Raw genomic sequence first — 15,061 nt, forward strand, 5'->3', positions numbered from 1 at the left:
GTTTAATAAAATCTTGAGGTGCGGAAAATCAGCAAATTGAGATAATGGCGAAAATTTCATATAAGTCTTGAAATGTGATGCATTCATTCTCTTTGTTCAACCAGCTGGAGGAAATTCAGTCTCACTTTCACACGACTCACTTCTGGCACGAGTTTGAGTCCATTTGCTCAAATTCTTTTTTTCCAGTTTTTGTCGAACTTAATAAATACAAAATAAATTAATTTAATGGTGACGACAACAATTGACCAATTATAACTTTAAGGTGAGTGCAGTTGGAAAATTATTCAACTCTCTCTTGTAATATGACCAGGGCACATGATTAATTCCAATTATTAATGTAGTTAATAATTTCTGAACCAGAAATTATGATTTATTTCTGAGAGGACGAATTTATTAATTTGTCACTGATTGATAAATCACGCTATTTTCTAAATATTACCAAATCCAAGTGTTACATAATTTCGATACATTTTCCTTTCTGGTTCGAAATTCGGAACATTTGTATAATTAAACAATCAAGTTAGTTTTTTTTCTTCAATTTATAGATGACAAGTTGTGGAATGTGGATGGAGTTACACTTGAGCATCAATTAGTTGAAAGATAACACGTAAGATTCAGCACATTTAAATGCAATTTATGCAAATTTATTTTATAAGTGTGGACAAGTTTGTAGAGCAGGTCGTTGCAAATTAAAAAATATACACTCCGTATTTTTTTGACGGTTTTTGAAGGAAGAGATAATCTCCTGGAGATTTCACGTTCAAAAACCCTTCAGAAAAATTGGAACTCATCGAGACAGGCTTAAAAAACTCACTGCGATTCTATCAAAGAACAAATTTATCGTCCAAAATTTTAAAATAAATTCCCTGAGCGGCGAAATGATTTTAAAATGTACTGATTTTGACGATAAGTCATCGAGTCCAATGTTAAATAATAATTTTATCTTTGTGCAGAGATTTATTAGTCGTGGACCGCTCCAAGTATGGACCAGGCATCACTTGATTTTGGTCAACCGACCGACGTCATGGGATTTGGTCAGTTATCCGGCGAGATAAGCAATGTTGATGCTCCTCCTCCCCCAAAACCGAGGAAACGTCCCCGACGCCTAACCCCCGAGGAGAAGGCGGTCATGCTAGAAAAACGAAAAAAGGCCATCCCCGAAATCCTCGGCCCCCTCGTGGAAATCTCCGTAGAAAACGGGATCTACATCTGCGTCACGTGCGGTTTTAGTACTGGGTCGCACTACAAGGAAAATTGGAGACGAGTACAAATTATTAAGATGCACATCAGAACGAAGCATTTAAGTAAGTGGAGAAATATTTAAATAGGTGTGCATTCAAATTTTAAATTTTAACTTTTGTCCCATTTTCAGACGCTTATCGATGTCATTTGTGCGAAAAGAAGTTTCTCAGTAATAAAGGGTAATTTTACTTGATTTTACAGTAGTGTAATCGGATCCGAGATCGAATCGGATTCGGGGTTTCGGGATTTTGTGACGAGTTATGTAAAAAAAATCAAGTAAAATTAAGTAAAAAATTAGGACTCATGTGACACTTATCTATTTAATTATCAAGTTTACTTATTTTTCGCCCAGTGGAGGAAAAGTGAGTAAATTTACTAAAAAATTGAACTTTATCGCCAATATTTTCTTCCAAAGGGGCATTCAACGGAAAGATAACTTATCTTAGGTCTTAGATAAGGGCCACATGAGTCCTAATTGTTTTGTCAAAAATTTTGACTCGATTTTTTGACTCGCTACAAAATCCCAAATCAACCTTAATCAAATTTCCTATGTAGTTAAGCTTTCTCATTAAAGTTACCAGCTTCACCTGAGAACGATGCATCCCCCCGAAGACCTTACGTCCCTCCATCTTTGCAACATCTGTGGAAAATCCGTCTCCGACATAGACGCACATTTATGGCATCACAAGACCCCCGAGGAAAAAGAGCAAGTCATCCAGTCCGGAAAAGGCTTCGCACTCTTGCCGTGCGACCGGTGTGGCAAAGAATTTGTGGGGTTCGACAAACTCCTGGCGCATCAATCGATCGGGAATCGGTGCAAAGGGACTGGACCAAGAAAGTATCCGGTCGTAGCCAAGACTAGGAAACGAGAATTCAGGACTATAAATCGACGAAAATTCCACCCTACCGATCGAGGTCGCCCAGCTCTCCCCGATTTTGTCCAAAAAACTAGTGCCAGAACACAAATTTAGATAAAGGGTGTTGATTTAATTCGTCTCGATTTCTTGTGTCAATATTTGAAAACTTGCACCTCCAAAAAAGGGTGCAAACTTTGAGGTAATTTTTTTAAATCAGAGATACATTGCTGATTAGTCTTCCAGATATTAATATTAATCGTGCCCTTAACTTTTTCTGTGGAATTTGTACTAATTTATATCGGGTTTTCCAAAAACCATTGGGACACAAATTTCGAAAATCAGCGCAAAAATCGAAAATTAAAAAGGAAAGAGTTACATTAACACAAATTGCGGAAGACTAGTTAGTTTTATAAAAACCTCGAAATTTTCACCGTTTTTAGAGGTACAAGCTGTCAAATATTGACCGGAGAAAATTAAATCAACTCCCTTTAATTAAATTTCTGCTGGATTGTCGGTAAAAATCGGAGAGAATACGCTTAAATTGCTCGTTCGGAAAAGGTTCAACCATCCCGAAACGGGCATGTCCCACGTGTGGCAAAATGGTAATCGTGCAAAACCTCCCGCAACATGAGTGGACCCATAAAAATGCGATGGAAAAAGAAGAGTGTATACAACTCGGGACGGCACCAATGCGTCGGTGTCACGTGTGCGACAAACTTATCACTCGCGCAGGTTTAAAGAAACATGTGGAAATGCATTACAAGCGAGAGGGGGAGGAGGGGGCAAATTTCCCGTGTGAGTGGGAAGGCTGTGAGCGCAAATTTTGGCAAGAGAAATACTTGATCTGTCACAGAAAAATGGACCATGAAGGTGTTACGCTTACCCGAAAAGAGAGAGAGGAATTCGGAGTTGGATCGTTCCGATGTCCCGGTAAGATTTTTAAAAAACGCAGTGCAATTTAACCCTTTAAGTAGTAGGATTACGTAAAATATATTAAGGTTGCATTGTATGCGGGTTTTTCACTTTGAATTTTTGTGTTTAAAGTTTCCCAATTTTGAAACTTTTTAGCTTTGCAAACTTAGGAGTTAGAATTTTGATTTGTTTTCTTTTATGAGAAAATGTTTAATTTTTACCTACTATTTTTTACCTATTTTATTCTAATTTATCATGGAAGAGAAATATCAAACTTTCTTACTTTGTAAACGATGAAATTATAGAAGTAATGGAATCTTCATTTTAAAAAATGAAGATGAATAGAAGATGAACAGGTTTCGAAATCGCCATGGAAACGGGAAAGTTGAAGCACAAAACCCAAATTCAAAACCTTCATACAATTGCACCTTAATAATTTTATTCCTTGATTTTATAGACCCAGCCTGCTCATCGCGTCGCTTTTCGACGCAGTTCAACTTGCAAGATCACATTGGTCGTCGCCACAAGTCTCGGGCTGAACGTCCCTTCAAATGCGACATTTGTCAGGCGAGGTTCCTCATCAGCACTGATCTCATGAAACACTCGCGGAATCACCTCCCACGTGCCGAGTTTACCCTCACGTGCCCCCAATGTCCGGTCCTATTTGCTAGGCCCAACCAATTAAGGCTGCACTTAACTATAGAGCATTTCGTCCCGAAGGAAAGCAAGGCGGAGAGATATCGCAAGTATTGCGAGGGAAAGAAAATTGAAGCACAAAAACTAGGCAAGCGAATACATATTTACCTGTTCACATTCATTCATTCAATTATTCATTTATTCAGAATAGGGAGGGACGTGACGTCATGACATGTCATGTCATTAACAAATTGACTGACACCTCATAAATGTCCAATTCGTCACACATTTAAAATTTGTGACAAGTTCAAATTGACAGAAATGTCCAATGTGTCCCTCATATTTCTTAGAAATGTATTCATTATTCAATGAGTGAATAATTTTTTCTTGACCAAATCTTATTCGTTTCTTATTCACGCCATGGTGTAAGTTGAGAAATTTATACATTTATGTAATAAGGCGAATTTAAATTAAAATAACTAAGAAAATGAATATTGAATGAATGAATATGAATGAATAATTTTTTCTCAATTTTAAAATTGAATGAAGAAATATTTTTTTCTAATCTAGGTGGACGACCCCACAAGTGCGACATCTGTCGATTGGGCTTCGTCCTCAAAACGGGCCTCGCCGTGCATCTGAAGAATCACCGTCCCCGAGAAGACTTCACGATTACGTGTCCTCATTGTCCGGGCTTATTTGCTGCATCATCATTGTTAAGGTTGCATTTAACCAGGTTCCATTCGCTGCCAAAGGAAACCTATGCAGAGAAACATCGAAGATATTCCGAGACCAGGAAACAAGCCAAGAAGAAGAAGATGGTCGAAAGTGACAGCGAATTGTAAATTGTCACAACAAAATAATATCTAAAGGGCGTTGATTTAGCTCGTCCCGATTTGGCTGGCCAATATTTGATTGAAAGTTTGTACCCTAAGGCTGCCTGGGACACAGACAAAAATAATTTCTTAAGAATGATGTTAAGGGTTCATTTTTGGACAGAATGGAAAACGGATCCGTAATTCTGTGGAGAAACCCAATCCCCACAGAATTACGGATCCGTTTTCTATTCTGTCCAAAAATGAGCCCTAAACATAATTTTTTAGAAATTCACTCTCCCAGGCACGACGGTGAAAAATTAGGTCAATTTTTTTATTGTTAGGGAAACATTCCTAACTAGCCTTCGGGCAATTTACGCTAGTCATTCCCTTAACTTTGTTGCAATTTTCGTAAATTTGTTTCGATTAAAAACATACAATCGGGACGAATTAAGTCCACACCCTTTATTTAGCTGCGTGAATTATGTACTCCATTTCTAATTAATTTTGTTACCAGGAGTGGTAATGACGCTCCGCCATCATCATCCCGGAGAATGACGAGATCTGGTTCAAAACGAGTCAAAATTGAGCTTATTCCCGATAACGGGATTGAAATTAAGGAAGAAGATTACGCCATTCGAGATGTCCTTTCTTCTCCTTCGGAATGGGCTGAGGATGACGATTACCCCGATTATATGTCCAATTTAGGGTCAAGCGTTGAGATCAAGTCGGAAGATGAAGAGTCAAACGGTGACCTGGACGGTAATTTTGTCGCGATTTAGTGAATAATGAGAGCAACAGCGATATTGCCGAGGAAAGTTAATTAAACGGTTTTAAAGTGTTAAAAATTAAATTATTCATTGCAGACACGATGGAGGGTGACGACGAGATCAAAGAGGAAATGGACGACGATATTGACGACGACGCACGTGACCTAGGCCACGATACAGGTAACATGGGCGACGGTGACGAATAATCAGTTTAATTGTTTATGCGGGAATTAAAAAAAATACTCATTGCAGACACTCACACCACCACGATGGAGGGTGACGGCGAGGTCAAAGAGGAACAGAACGACGACATTGATGGCCTTTGCGACGACACACGTGATAAGGCCGATGACCCCAATGACCTGGACGAGAGCGAGTTCTTGTTTGACTACGAGAGGTCCTACTCTCCCTCCGCGCTCGAAATGGGGGATCCGTTGAAAGAAATTGAGGACGACGACGAGTCCGCCTTTTGTATAACTCCACACCTCTCGAAGAGAAGAAAAATGGGACCCTCGGAGAAAATTAGCACAGCACGGTAATTAAACACTAGACACTTTCAGTGTTTCCGTTTTCCCGTTCGGACTATATTTTCGAAAATATGGGAAATTAATTTTTGAAATGTTTAATATGTATATAATAGAGCAAGGCCGAGTGTACTGTACAAATCCTTTTCGCGTCGATTTCACCGAATTTGATAAGAAAAATTGAAAATTGAATTCCGGGTGCAAGGATACATATAACATAACAATTTTTGAAATATGTTCATCTAACCCCCCTTCAAAAATGGGGGAATAAAATTTGGAAAAATGAGAAAGTCAATGTACACCCCGTACAGTAAAAATTAGACATCAACTTGTATTTGACATTCTAATTCCCCCTTGAATACGAACATTTTCATGCACCGAGAGTTTCAAAATTTGAAAATTAGCGGTTTTTTTACCTACATACAAATCCTCAAAAAAGTCATGGTTCCCACACTTTGCAGTCTGACAACCTGATGCCAGATTTTTCTCCTTCGAAAGATGAACATTCTAAGCTTTTGTTGTCAGACTGTAAAGTGTGGGAACCATGAGTTTTTTGGGGTCAAAGTTTCTGGGGGAGGGGCTTATTTTTGCAAGAGCCGTAACAAACTATTGTCCCTAATGAGAAAATGAGGCATATTCAAATTTGGGATATCTGAATTACAAATTCGCCCCAAATTTAAAACTTAACCTTTTTTGAATTTGTAATCCCGGTGAACAATTTGCAGACAATGAGAAGTGCGACAGACCACCACACGGCACTGTCGCAACGACAGTCAGCGGTGGTGGTGGATATTATTTCTGTCCACACAAAAAAGTGTTAAATGTAACCAAATTATTTAAAGCATGTGTACCCACCAAAATCCGAGTCTCACTCTGCCTCTAGATAAATATGGAAAAGAGTTTTGTAGTACACTTGGTCTGGTTCAGCTCAATACGAACATTTCTGAAGAGTTTTGATTATGTTTGGAATTTTACAATATTAATACCTTAATTTTAAACATAACTTACATATAGCATTATGTAGATTATTGTGTACTGTTGATATTTATGATAAGTGACTTATCGAATTTTAGCGAATATCCTCTAACGGTATTTTTCTTGCTTTATAGGCCCCGAAAATCACCGGGATCGCCCCCTCTTAAAAATTGCGGCTTCGAGAAGAACACAAAGCAGTTAAAAATTTCGCACATTGCGCCGCATACCTTCAAGTGCCCCACGTGCGGAAAATCCTTCGTCAAAGAAGACACCTTCCTTCGCCACGTGGAATGCGGTAACGGCTGCACCGCTCCTTCGTCTCCCTCCACGTTTGACTGCGAAACAACGCGGAACGCCCACTTGAAGTGCGCCCTCTGCGCACATAAATTCCCTGACTCCCACGAGCTCGCGATGCATATGGTCATTCGCCACGAAACTGGCGAAAAGAAATTCCCCTGCATTAAATGCGGCAAAAGATTTGTCCTCGAGGAAAATTTACGGCGCCACATTGACCTGCACAAGATCGAGGCGGAGAAACCCATGGTTTGCGACGTTTGCGACTCCCGATTCGAAGGCAAGGAGCTACTGCAGCGCCATGTCGCGTCGCACAATGCGAAACGCTTTAGTTGTACCGAATGTGAGGCATGTTTTTCCGGTAGAGAAAACTTGGAGAGGTGAAAACGATGAATTTTTTACGATTTTTGATACTAAAAAATAATCTTTCCTTTTTGAAAAGTAAATGCGGTATGAATCCTATACGTTAAGCAAACTCTAAAAAATCTAAGTAGTAATCTTTTACTTTTGATCAAATTAATTAACGTTAGTCTGATTTGCCTGGGTTAACAGTTTGCTTAACCAAATAGGGAAAACAAAATCAAAGATTATGTATGTGGCAGAGTTTTTTTTAAATAGTTATGTAGTTTGTGTGATAAGTTTAACTGATAGTTAATTGTGTGTTTATCCGTTGATAATTAACAGCGACTCTTTAAAAGTTCCTTTTAGAAAAACATAACGTTTTTGCCTGCTTTTTTAGCATAGTTAATTAATGTAGTGTGCATTTACTTATCAAAAGGATACCATTATTTTTACGAGTGTGAACTTATTTAATTGTGAATATTTCCTTCAGACACATCCGCCTCCGCCACACGGGTGGAAAACTGGCGAAATGTGACCAGTGCGAGGAATCCTTCACCGACAAGGCTGCCCTTGTTCGGCACGTGGGGAGCGTTCATACACGTGGCAACCACATCTCCCCCGAATACCCGCGTGATCACATCAAAAGGAAGCACGAGGGGTCCAGCGATACCCATTTTCTGATTACAACCACGCTGCAAAAGACACACACAGAGCGGCTCTTTCTCTGCCCGCATTGCGAGTCTGCCTTCAAAGTGAAGAAAACTTTAAGTCGTCATATCAAAAAGATTCACACGTCGGGCGACACCACCCCGTCGCCACATCGCTGTCCCCATTGTGATACAGGGTTCAAAATCGTGTCCCTGCTTGATGCCCACGTGCGACAAATGCACGTGGGCGAGCGGCCCTTCATCTGCTGCCAGGACGGGTGTAGAAGCACCTTTACGCAAAAGAGATCGCTTCTCTTGCATTTGAGCAATGCGCATAAAGTTGGCGGGAAGTAGGGCGGGGTCAAACTGCCGAGTCAGAAAAGAGAGGATATGATAGAAAGTGCAAATTTATGAATAGGGTGGAATTTTCCATCAGAAATTTATTCGGTTAACCGTGAATATGATGTAAGTAGATTACTTAAAATTTAACGTGATCTGTTGTGCATTGTTTAGATTCGTGGATTAAATTATATATTTCTACAGCGAAATAAAATTATCAACAACAAATTTTCACGTGTGACATGACCTTGGTATTTTTATATGAAGTTCGGTTAATGCGGCACCCCATTTTGATTCCATATCGTGTCTCTCCTAACATTTTGCGAATTCGAAGTATCTAGATTTGGCAGTCCTAATTTGCATGTAGTAAACATGCACGTGTAAGCTCGTGAACATGAATACGTTCCTTATGTGCGTATTTAGGCAGCAAATTTGGTAGTTTTTTATTTAATTGACAGATTTATCAAATTGAATTTAATTCTTGAGTATCGTACTTTTCATCATGAGAGTTTCATGTTAAGAACTATGTATGTAAGGATTAATTTGCTAAATAGGATTATTTAAAGCTGAATTTTAAATACAATTTTTCAGCAATTTTCATGTATTTTAGGTCAAAAATTTTCTTTTGCATTTTGTGACTTTACAGATTTTCTGGCAAATTAGTATGCAGGCGTCGAGTTTGCTGCTTCTCAAAGTAACTCTTACCCAATTTTCATCAATATTTGTCAGGGCTTTCTAGTTAATTAGTCAATCTAATTAATTATCTAATTAAATAGCATGTTTAAACTAATTAGTAATTACTAATTAACCTTAACTAGTACTACCGAAGCTATTTAATTACTAATTAATTAGAAAATCACTAAAAATCACCAATTAATTGGTCAATATTCTAGTTAATTAGTTAATTAATTTGCTTAACTAGCAACTTGAGTTTAACTACTAATTACCAATTAATTAGCCAAAATATTTTCGTTCTAATAATCAATTACTAATTAATTAGAAATGTGGCTAATTAAAAAGCTGTGATATTTGTCTACACAACGTGGTTACACAATTTTTATTCGAGCGGCATTTCGCCTTAATCAGAAAAAAATTGTATGAAACTATCAAAAGCATAATGTTCACTACTTTATAAACCTTTCGCCTCACCTCTACGAGAAATAGACCAACCGCTAAAACCACGCACGTTCCCGACAAAATAAATATTGTCACTATCGCCCCATCCAAACCGAACGCTGTGGCACCTTGACGATCAAGCTTAACTGCTGGCTTTCTTCGAAAAAATCTCCTATCGCTCAGCTCTTGCACAATTCTGCCATAAATTCCGGCATCGATGAGATACTGATAATACTTTGGAACCTTCGACATTTTCCCCTCAACAGAAAAAATCATCCCGATAACGGAACCGATCCCTCCGAACAAGGTGTCCCTTCCCTTATAAAACTTCTTCCCCTCGTAATTCTTGGATAAAAAGTGATATTCTGCCACCAGGTAGTCCAAGGATGAAATAAAGACTGATTTTTTGTTGCAATCTACCACGTCCTTTTCCACGCTGTTTCGAATCTCTGTCTCGTTCGGGTAGCTTTGATTGTAATTATAACCAGTAGCGTGATGAGGGTGATGCGGCATGAACAGGCTGAACGTGAGACGGTACTGCTTCACGGTGTACGAGTTCCACCTTTTTTCAGGAGGAGAGCCATCATTCATCTAATTAATTACAGAAAAACATTCAATTTTCGTAAAATTTAAAGTCTTAAAATTTTTCAGAGGAGGCTTTCCCAAAGTAATTTACATAAATAAGGTCTGATTCATAAGTTGTGGCACTGTTTGAAAAGTCGCTCATTACTAAACAAGAAGTTGATATGGGGAACAACTTTGTTCGTAGTAGTTACAAATGCGATGCACAACATAGATCAAAATCACTTCGGTCCCGTCGACCCTCTAGACGAAATTTCTAACAGGTTTTTCCAGGCCTGTTGATTTTTGTTTTTCTTGACTTTCTCCCCACAATCTTTAGGTTTGGCTCATTACGAGTCGAATTCAAAGCAAGATTTTCGTCCCTTTAGGTCGTCATGAATGTTCTCTTTCGCATCAAGCTCAAAATCTTTCTATCCTACTTGTTTGGAGAAAATTGTTGACATGTTCCAATTTTGCCAGAAATCAAATTTTTTTCTCGTTGAGGTAGTCGGTAAAAACTCAACCGTAATGGCAGGTGGCTTCATGTGACCAAAATCTGACTGGGTCTACTGATGACCACTGATGTAAGGAATTAATTGGTGTTTGCTACATTTTCATAAATAAAGACATGGGGTCATGGTCCAATCCATAATTGAGGGCTTTGAAATTGCTCCATTTTCTTCCCAGGCTAACCAAATCTGTCAGTTTTTGCGAATTTGACTGTGGGAAATAGACAAAATTCATATTTCACATCCTTACGACTTGTAGCAATAAAAAATTTCTAGGTGCAAAATTTTCGTGGCGTTATTGCGATGTACGCTTCGTCACAACTGGCAAGTATTTTGGATTACAGTTTTTTGCAAATTTAGTTGCATCCCATTTTGGCTCTTAATTTTTCCTCTTTAATGTACCTTAAGGCCTTGGTTTTAAATGTTGTAATCTCCTATCATCCTGCTTTAAATCGGCTAAAAGTTGGTTAAGATATCTTTACCCGTTTGGCTGCTAGGTTCTCTAACGTCAATGGCGTTCCCTGAAAATTATTGGCATTGCTTTAATGACTTTGGATGTAGTCTGCCACACTAGGTGATGAATAATTTTTTTGAATTCGACTGATTTTGTTGAGTCATACATTGGTGTGTACCCAGAAATTGAGGGGTTTGAAATATTTTCACTTTTGAGTTGGTGGTGTGTCTTTTTCTTGTCCAACTTGGCCGCTTTTTTGTACAAGTGCACCACGCGATTTGCTTGGACTTGTTTTTATTTTTATCTGACGATGTTCTTGTTTAATTGCTAACCTTTTTGAACTAAAACCCTAACACTACATCGGTTTGGCTATCATATGCAACAATTCATCCACACGAATTTGAATCTCTGTTAAAGCTGGAGTATACGAAAAAACAATGCCACAACTTATGAATCAATCCTTATTTGTACACTGTTCGAAATGAACTCTTGGAAAACTGGTATTAAATCGTTCCTAATGGGAATATATGTTTATGGGACTCTGCCTTCCCTTGTAATAACGGGCGTTCAATTTTTCTAAGGAAGAAAAAATAATCAAATTCTCTTCTCAGTTTTAGAAACCTTATTAAATTTGCCGATTTTTATGGTTTTTTACACATCCAAAATACATTTTTAACTGGTTAGACAAATATGAGCAACCTTGATACTTATGTAGATTCTGTATAATATTGTGGTAATAAAAAACCTACTATCAAGCAACTTTGCGGGGCCTTTTAAGATGGCATTGATACCAATGATACCATCTTGGTAGTTAATGGCAACACATTTGGGTGGAAAAAACCCCCACTGGCCAACTACTTGGCCGATCATGCCCATCTCCGAACTCATCCTTACTTTTGACCCGAAGATGAAGTGTGCAAAATTTCAAGTCGATAGCTTATGTTTAAAGAGAGTTATCGTGCACAGACGGACGCACAGACGGACGGACAGACAGACATCTTGGTAAATCTATAAGGCCATCTTAAAAGGCCTAAAAATTACACAACATTGAGTGTTATAGAAATGTTAAGAAATAGAATGTTATGACCACAGGGTAAAATTTATTTCATAATTTGTTCCCCTGTCAGACAAATTTTACACAAGTTTAGATAAATTTTGAACAAACGTTGGCTACAATTGCCTTGATTGTGTCATCCTCCTTTTTGTTCAACCTTGACTAAATTTCACTTATATTTATTTCGAACATGCAACCCAAAATCCATTGGAGTTGAGTGATTCCTACTTAAATTTTATATTAAGGCTTCCATTCCTAGAATATTGGACGACTTACCATTATTAAAAAATGGAGAAACTCTGGCAAAGCCGGATAGCCATCTTCCTCATATTTGAACGGAAGTGATAAGAGATGAAAGCAATTTTGATTTGAATTTGGCAGCGGTACAGCTAGCTTTTCCCGCGCATATAGTCCCACCTGATGAAAGTACGCCATCACAATTTTGATACTATCTTCCATATCTTCCCCGTTTAAGGAACGAATCGCCTTTTCAGACAACCACTTGCAAACGAGGTCCCCCCAAACGTGGGGGTGTGAAAGTCGTAGCGGTGCATTTAATTCGGTCGCCATCAAACCGGTGTAGCAATTCGATACAATCACCCCCATGAGGCACCAAATCCCGAAAATAATGCGGACATAGTATATCTTCATTTTGTCGTCGGGCAGATAACACTGCGTGAACAGGGCGCCGCACACGTGCCACCATAACTGCGCCAGAGAAACGTTACTTTTCAAAAATAGCGTGATTGTCAACACATTTATAACGACGAACACAGATACGAGCAAAGCAATCCATACGGCCGGTTGGAATGGTTCCAGGTAGAAGGAAAACGTTAGATAGTGATCCGCATAACAGGAGAGATAGGATATTCCCCAGATTTTTGTCAGTATTCGTACCGCGTTCTCAAGTTCCCCCACAAGCGGGGAGTTTAAACGGAAGGTTGCCTTGTTCCTGCAAGCGCTAAGGGTACGAGTTAATTGCAAGGAATCGTTCGCACTGGTAAGCACGATTTGCATGAGATGTTCCAAAGAATAGGGGATACTACGATTGAATGGATTTATCGATTTGAATGACGGCGTAAACGCGGTTGGAATTTTTTCATGTAAGGGTATTTTGAGACACAGGTGACTAATTGGGGCGCGAATTGTTCATTTATTAAAAACTTTAGCAACAAATCCATTTGATGCATTGTGCATTTCGTTGTTGCACCAATTTCATCAATCTGAACGCGACAAAATTCGGGTTTGTCGTTATTGAGAAGGAATAGAAACCCAAAACTGTTGAATTCCAAATCGGACATGAAACTCGATTCCCGCAATTCCTGCAAAACTTTGGCCTTTCTTAAAGTCGACAGGAGAGTGATGACTACATTATCCGACGCAATATACAAATTCCCTCGCGCAGGTCGAACGAAAAACATGCTAAATCTTGAAGCTATTTGGATCCAATTATTCAAACTGGTGCCTGAGTCTAAGACTTGTTTTGGGTTTCCGATTAAATGGGAAACAATGAAGGAGATTATCCGACAAGGGGAAAGTCTCACTTGGAGAATGTTAATCGCAATTGGGCTGACGTGATCGTTATGAAAACCCCATAATTTTGAATTCGACCGAGTTCTGAATTTTGGTACGTGTATAATCTGTACGGGGAAATTTTGAACGGAAATTGAAATTTGATTTGTTCCGTCATCGTGGAGAATTTGTAAGTCACATTTTACAGATTGTGTTATGTCGTTTTCGAAGGAAATCTTTGATTGGGAAATGAATATAAAGCTGCTTTGAATACTGTAAGGAAATGATAAAATAGTTAGAGCAAATAAGGCAGCAAAGTTCGACATTTCTAAAAAGTAAGGAGAGTAATGATGTATTTTTGTTATAAATATGCGCAGATACATCCATGAATTGGCAAGAAAACGCTTTAATTAATTAATTTAGGGGATACGTATTTCTTTTAGCACATGCAAGTACAGTGGAATTATTGTTGTCAGTTTAGTTGCATAAATCTCAATATGCATACATACACTCTTAACAACCCGATTTTAATTGTCACTAATGCAGGTGTGCATATGTATGTAACTCCACCGTGCAGTGATAATGTTTTGCACCTAATGTTGATAAACTTAACACCACCCAGTCTCAATCTGCCACCATGCCAGCAAGAGTTATCACCATGCAATGGAAAATATTTAACCGTTTGGTGAAGTCACATGCACACCGCAAGGTAAAGATAAATGCCAGGTTTTTAAGAGTGTGCATAAATTTCACTACCCACTGGAGGCATTCCGTGTTGAATAAAGTTCGTTTCTCTCTTCGTCATAATATGCGAACGAAATGTCCCGCCAAAATAATTCCACTGTATGTTTGTTTCGTGACAACGTTAGGGTGCGGTTAAATGTATTTCATGACAGTGGTCGGATATTTTGCATTATCATTGATTAAAGTTTTACCTTGAAACATATTTTTTAGTCTGCATATTTGAAACCAGACACACCCACTGAACATGGAAGTTCGTTTATCAAAATCCAGACGCGTGTAGTTCCACCCTGCGCACGTGTAGGTATTTGACCGCGATACATATATGTCTACAGTTATGTATGTATACTTCACTTCACTATGTAACTACATACACGCTTAGAAATTCAGCGAATACCAAGCGGTATTTATATGACTCTACCAAAGTGTTATGAAGAAGAAGTACTGTGTGGTATGTAGCAAATTAATATCCGACATTAAGGTTTTACCATACCGCTAACAAATTTTGCCGGACTTGAGTAATTTTAACAAGTACCAATAGTTTTAAGATGTTCTATGGAGAATAATTTGCGATGCAGTTAGGAGTTTTTAACTCGTGATAAGGAGAAAAATGCCTCGTACATCCTAAAGATGACCTTGTAAATACATACGCGCATCATGCAATTGTGGATAAAGAGCAGATTGATAAATCCTCAGAATAATTTGGGTTCTTTAGGTTTGCACAACGAAAAAAAGTGTAAATTCCCATTGCATTTTGTCAA

At 38.5% G+C, this 15,061-nt stretch overlaps 1 protein-coding gene across 1 annotated transcript; it reads left to right on the forward strand.

The window, feature by feature from the left end:
- Positions 1-130: 130 nt before the first annotated feature.
- LOC110854897 (zinc finger protein 227) lies at positions 131-8,582 on the forward strand. The gene is made up of 13 exons (XM_022103326.2): positions 131-262; positions 546-607; positions 954-1,304; positions 1,373-1,421; positions 1,817-2,157; positions 2,658-3,029; positions 3,469-3,795; positions 4,218-4,488; positions 4,980-5,224; positions 5,329-5,412; positions 5,485-5,767; positions 6,866-7,405; positions 7,858-8,582. Exons 3-13 carry the CDS (start codon positions 983-985, stop codon positions 8,366-8,368), a joined length of 3,345 nt encoding a protein of 1,114 aa, XP_021959018.1. The 5' UTR covers positions 131-262; positions 546-607; positions 954-982; the 3' UTR covers positions 8,369-8,582.
- The last annotated feature ends 6,479 nt before the right edge of the window (positions 8,583-15,061 follow it).

Source organism: Folsomia candida, unplaced genomic scaffold, assembly GCF_002217175.1.
Source record: "Folsomia candida strain VU population unplaced genomic scaffold, ASM221717v1 Fcan01_Sc011, whole genome shotgun sequence".
NCBI lineage: Eukaryota > Metazoa > Arthropoda > Collembola > Entomobryomorpha > Isotomidae > Folsomia > Folsomia candida.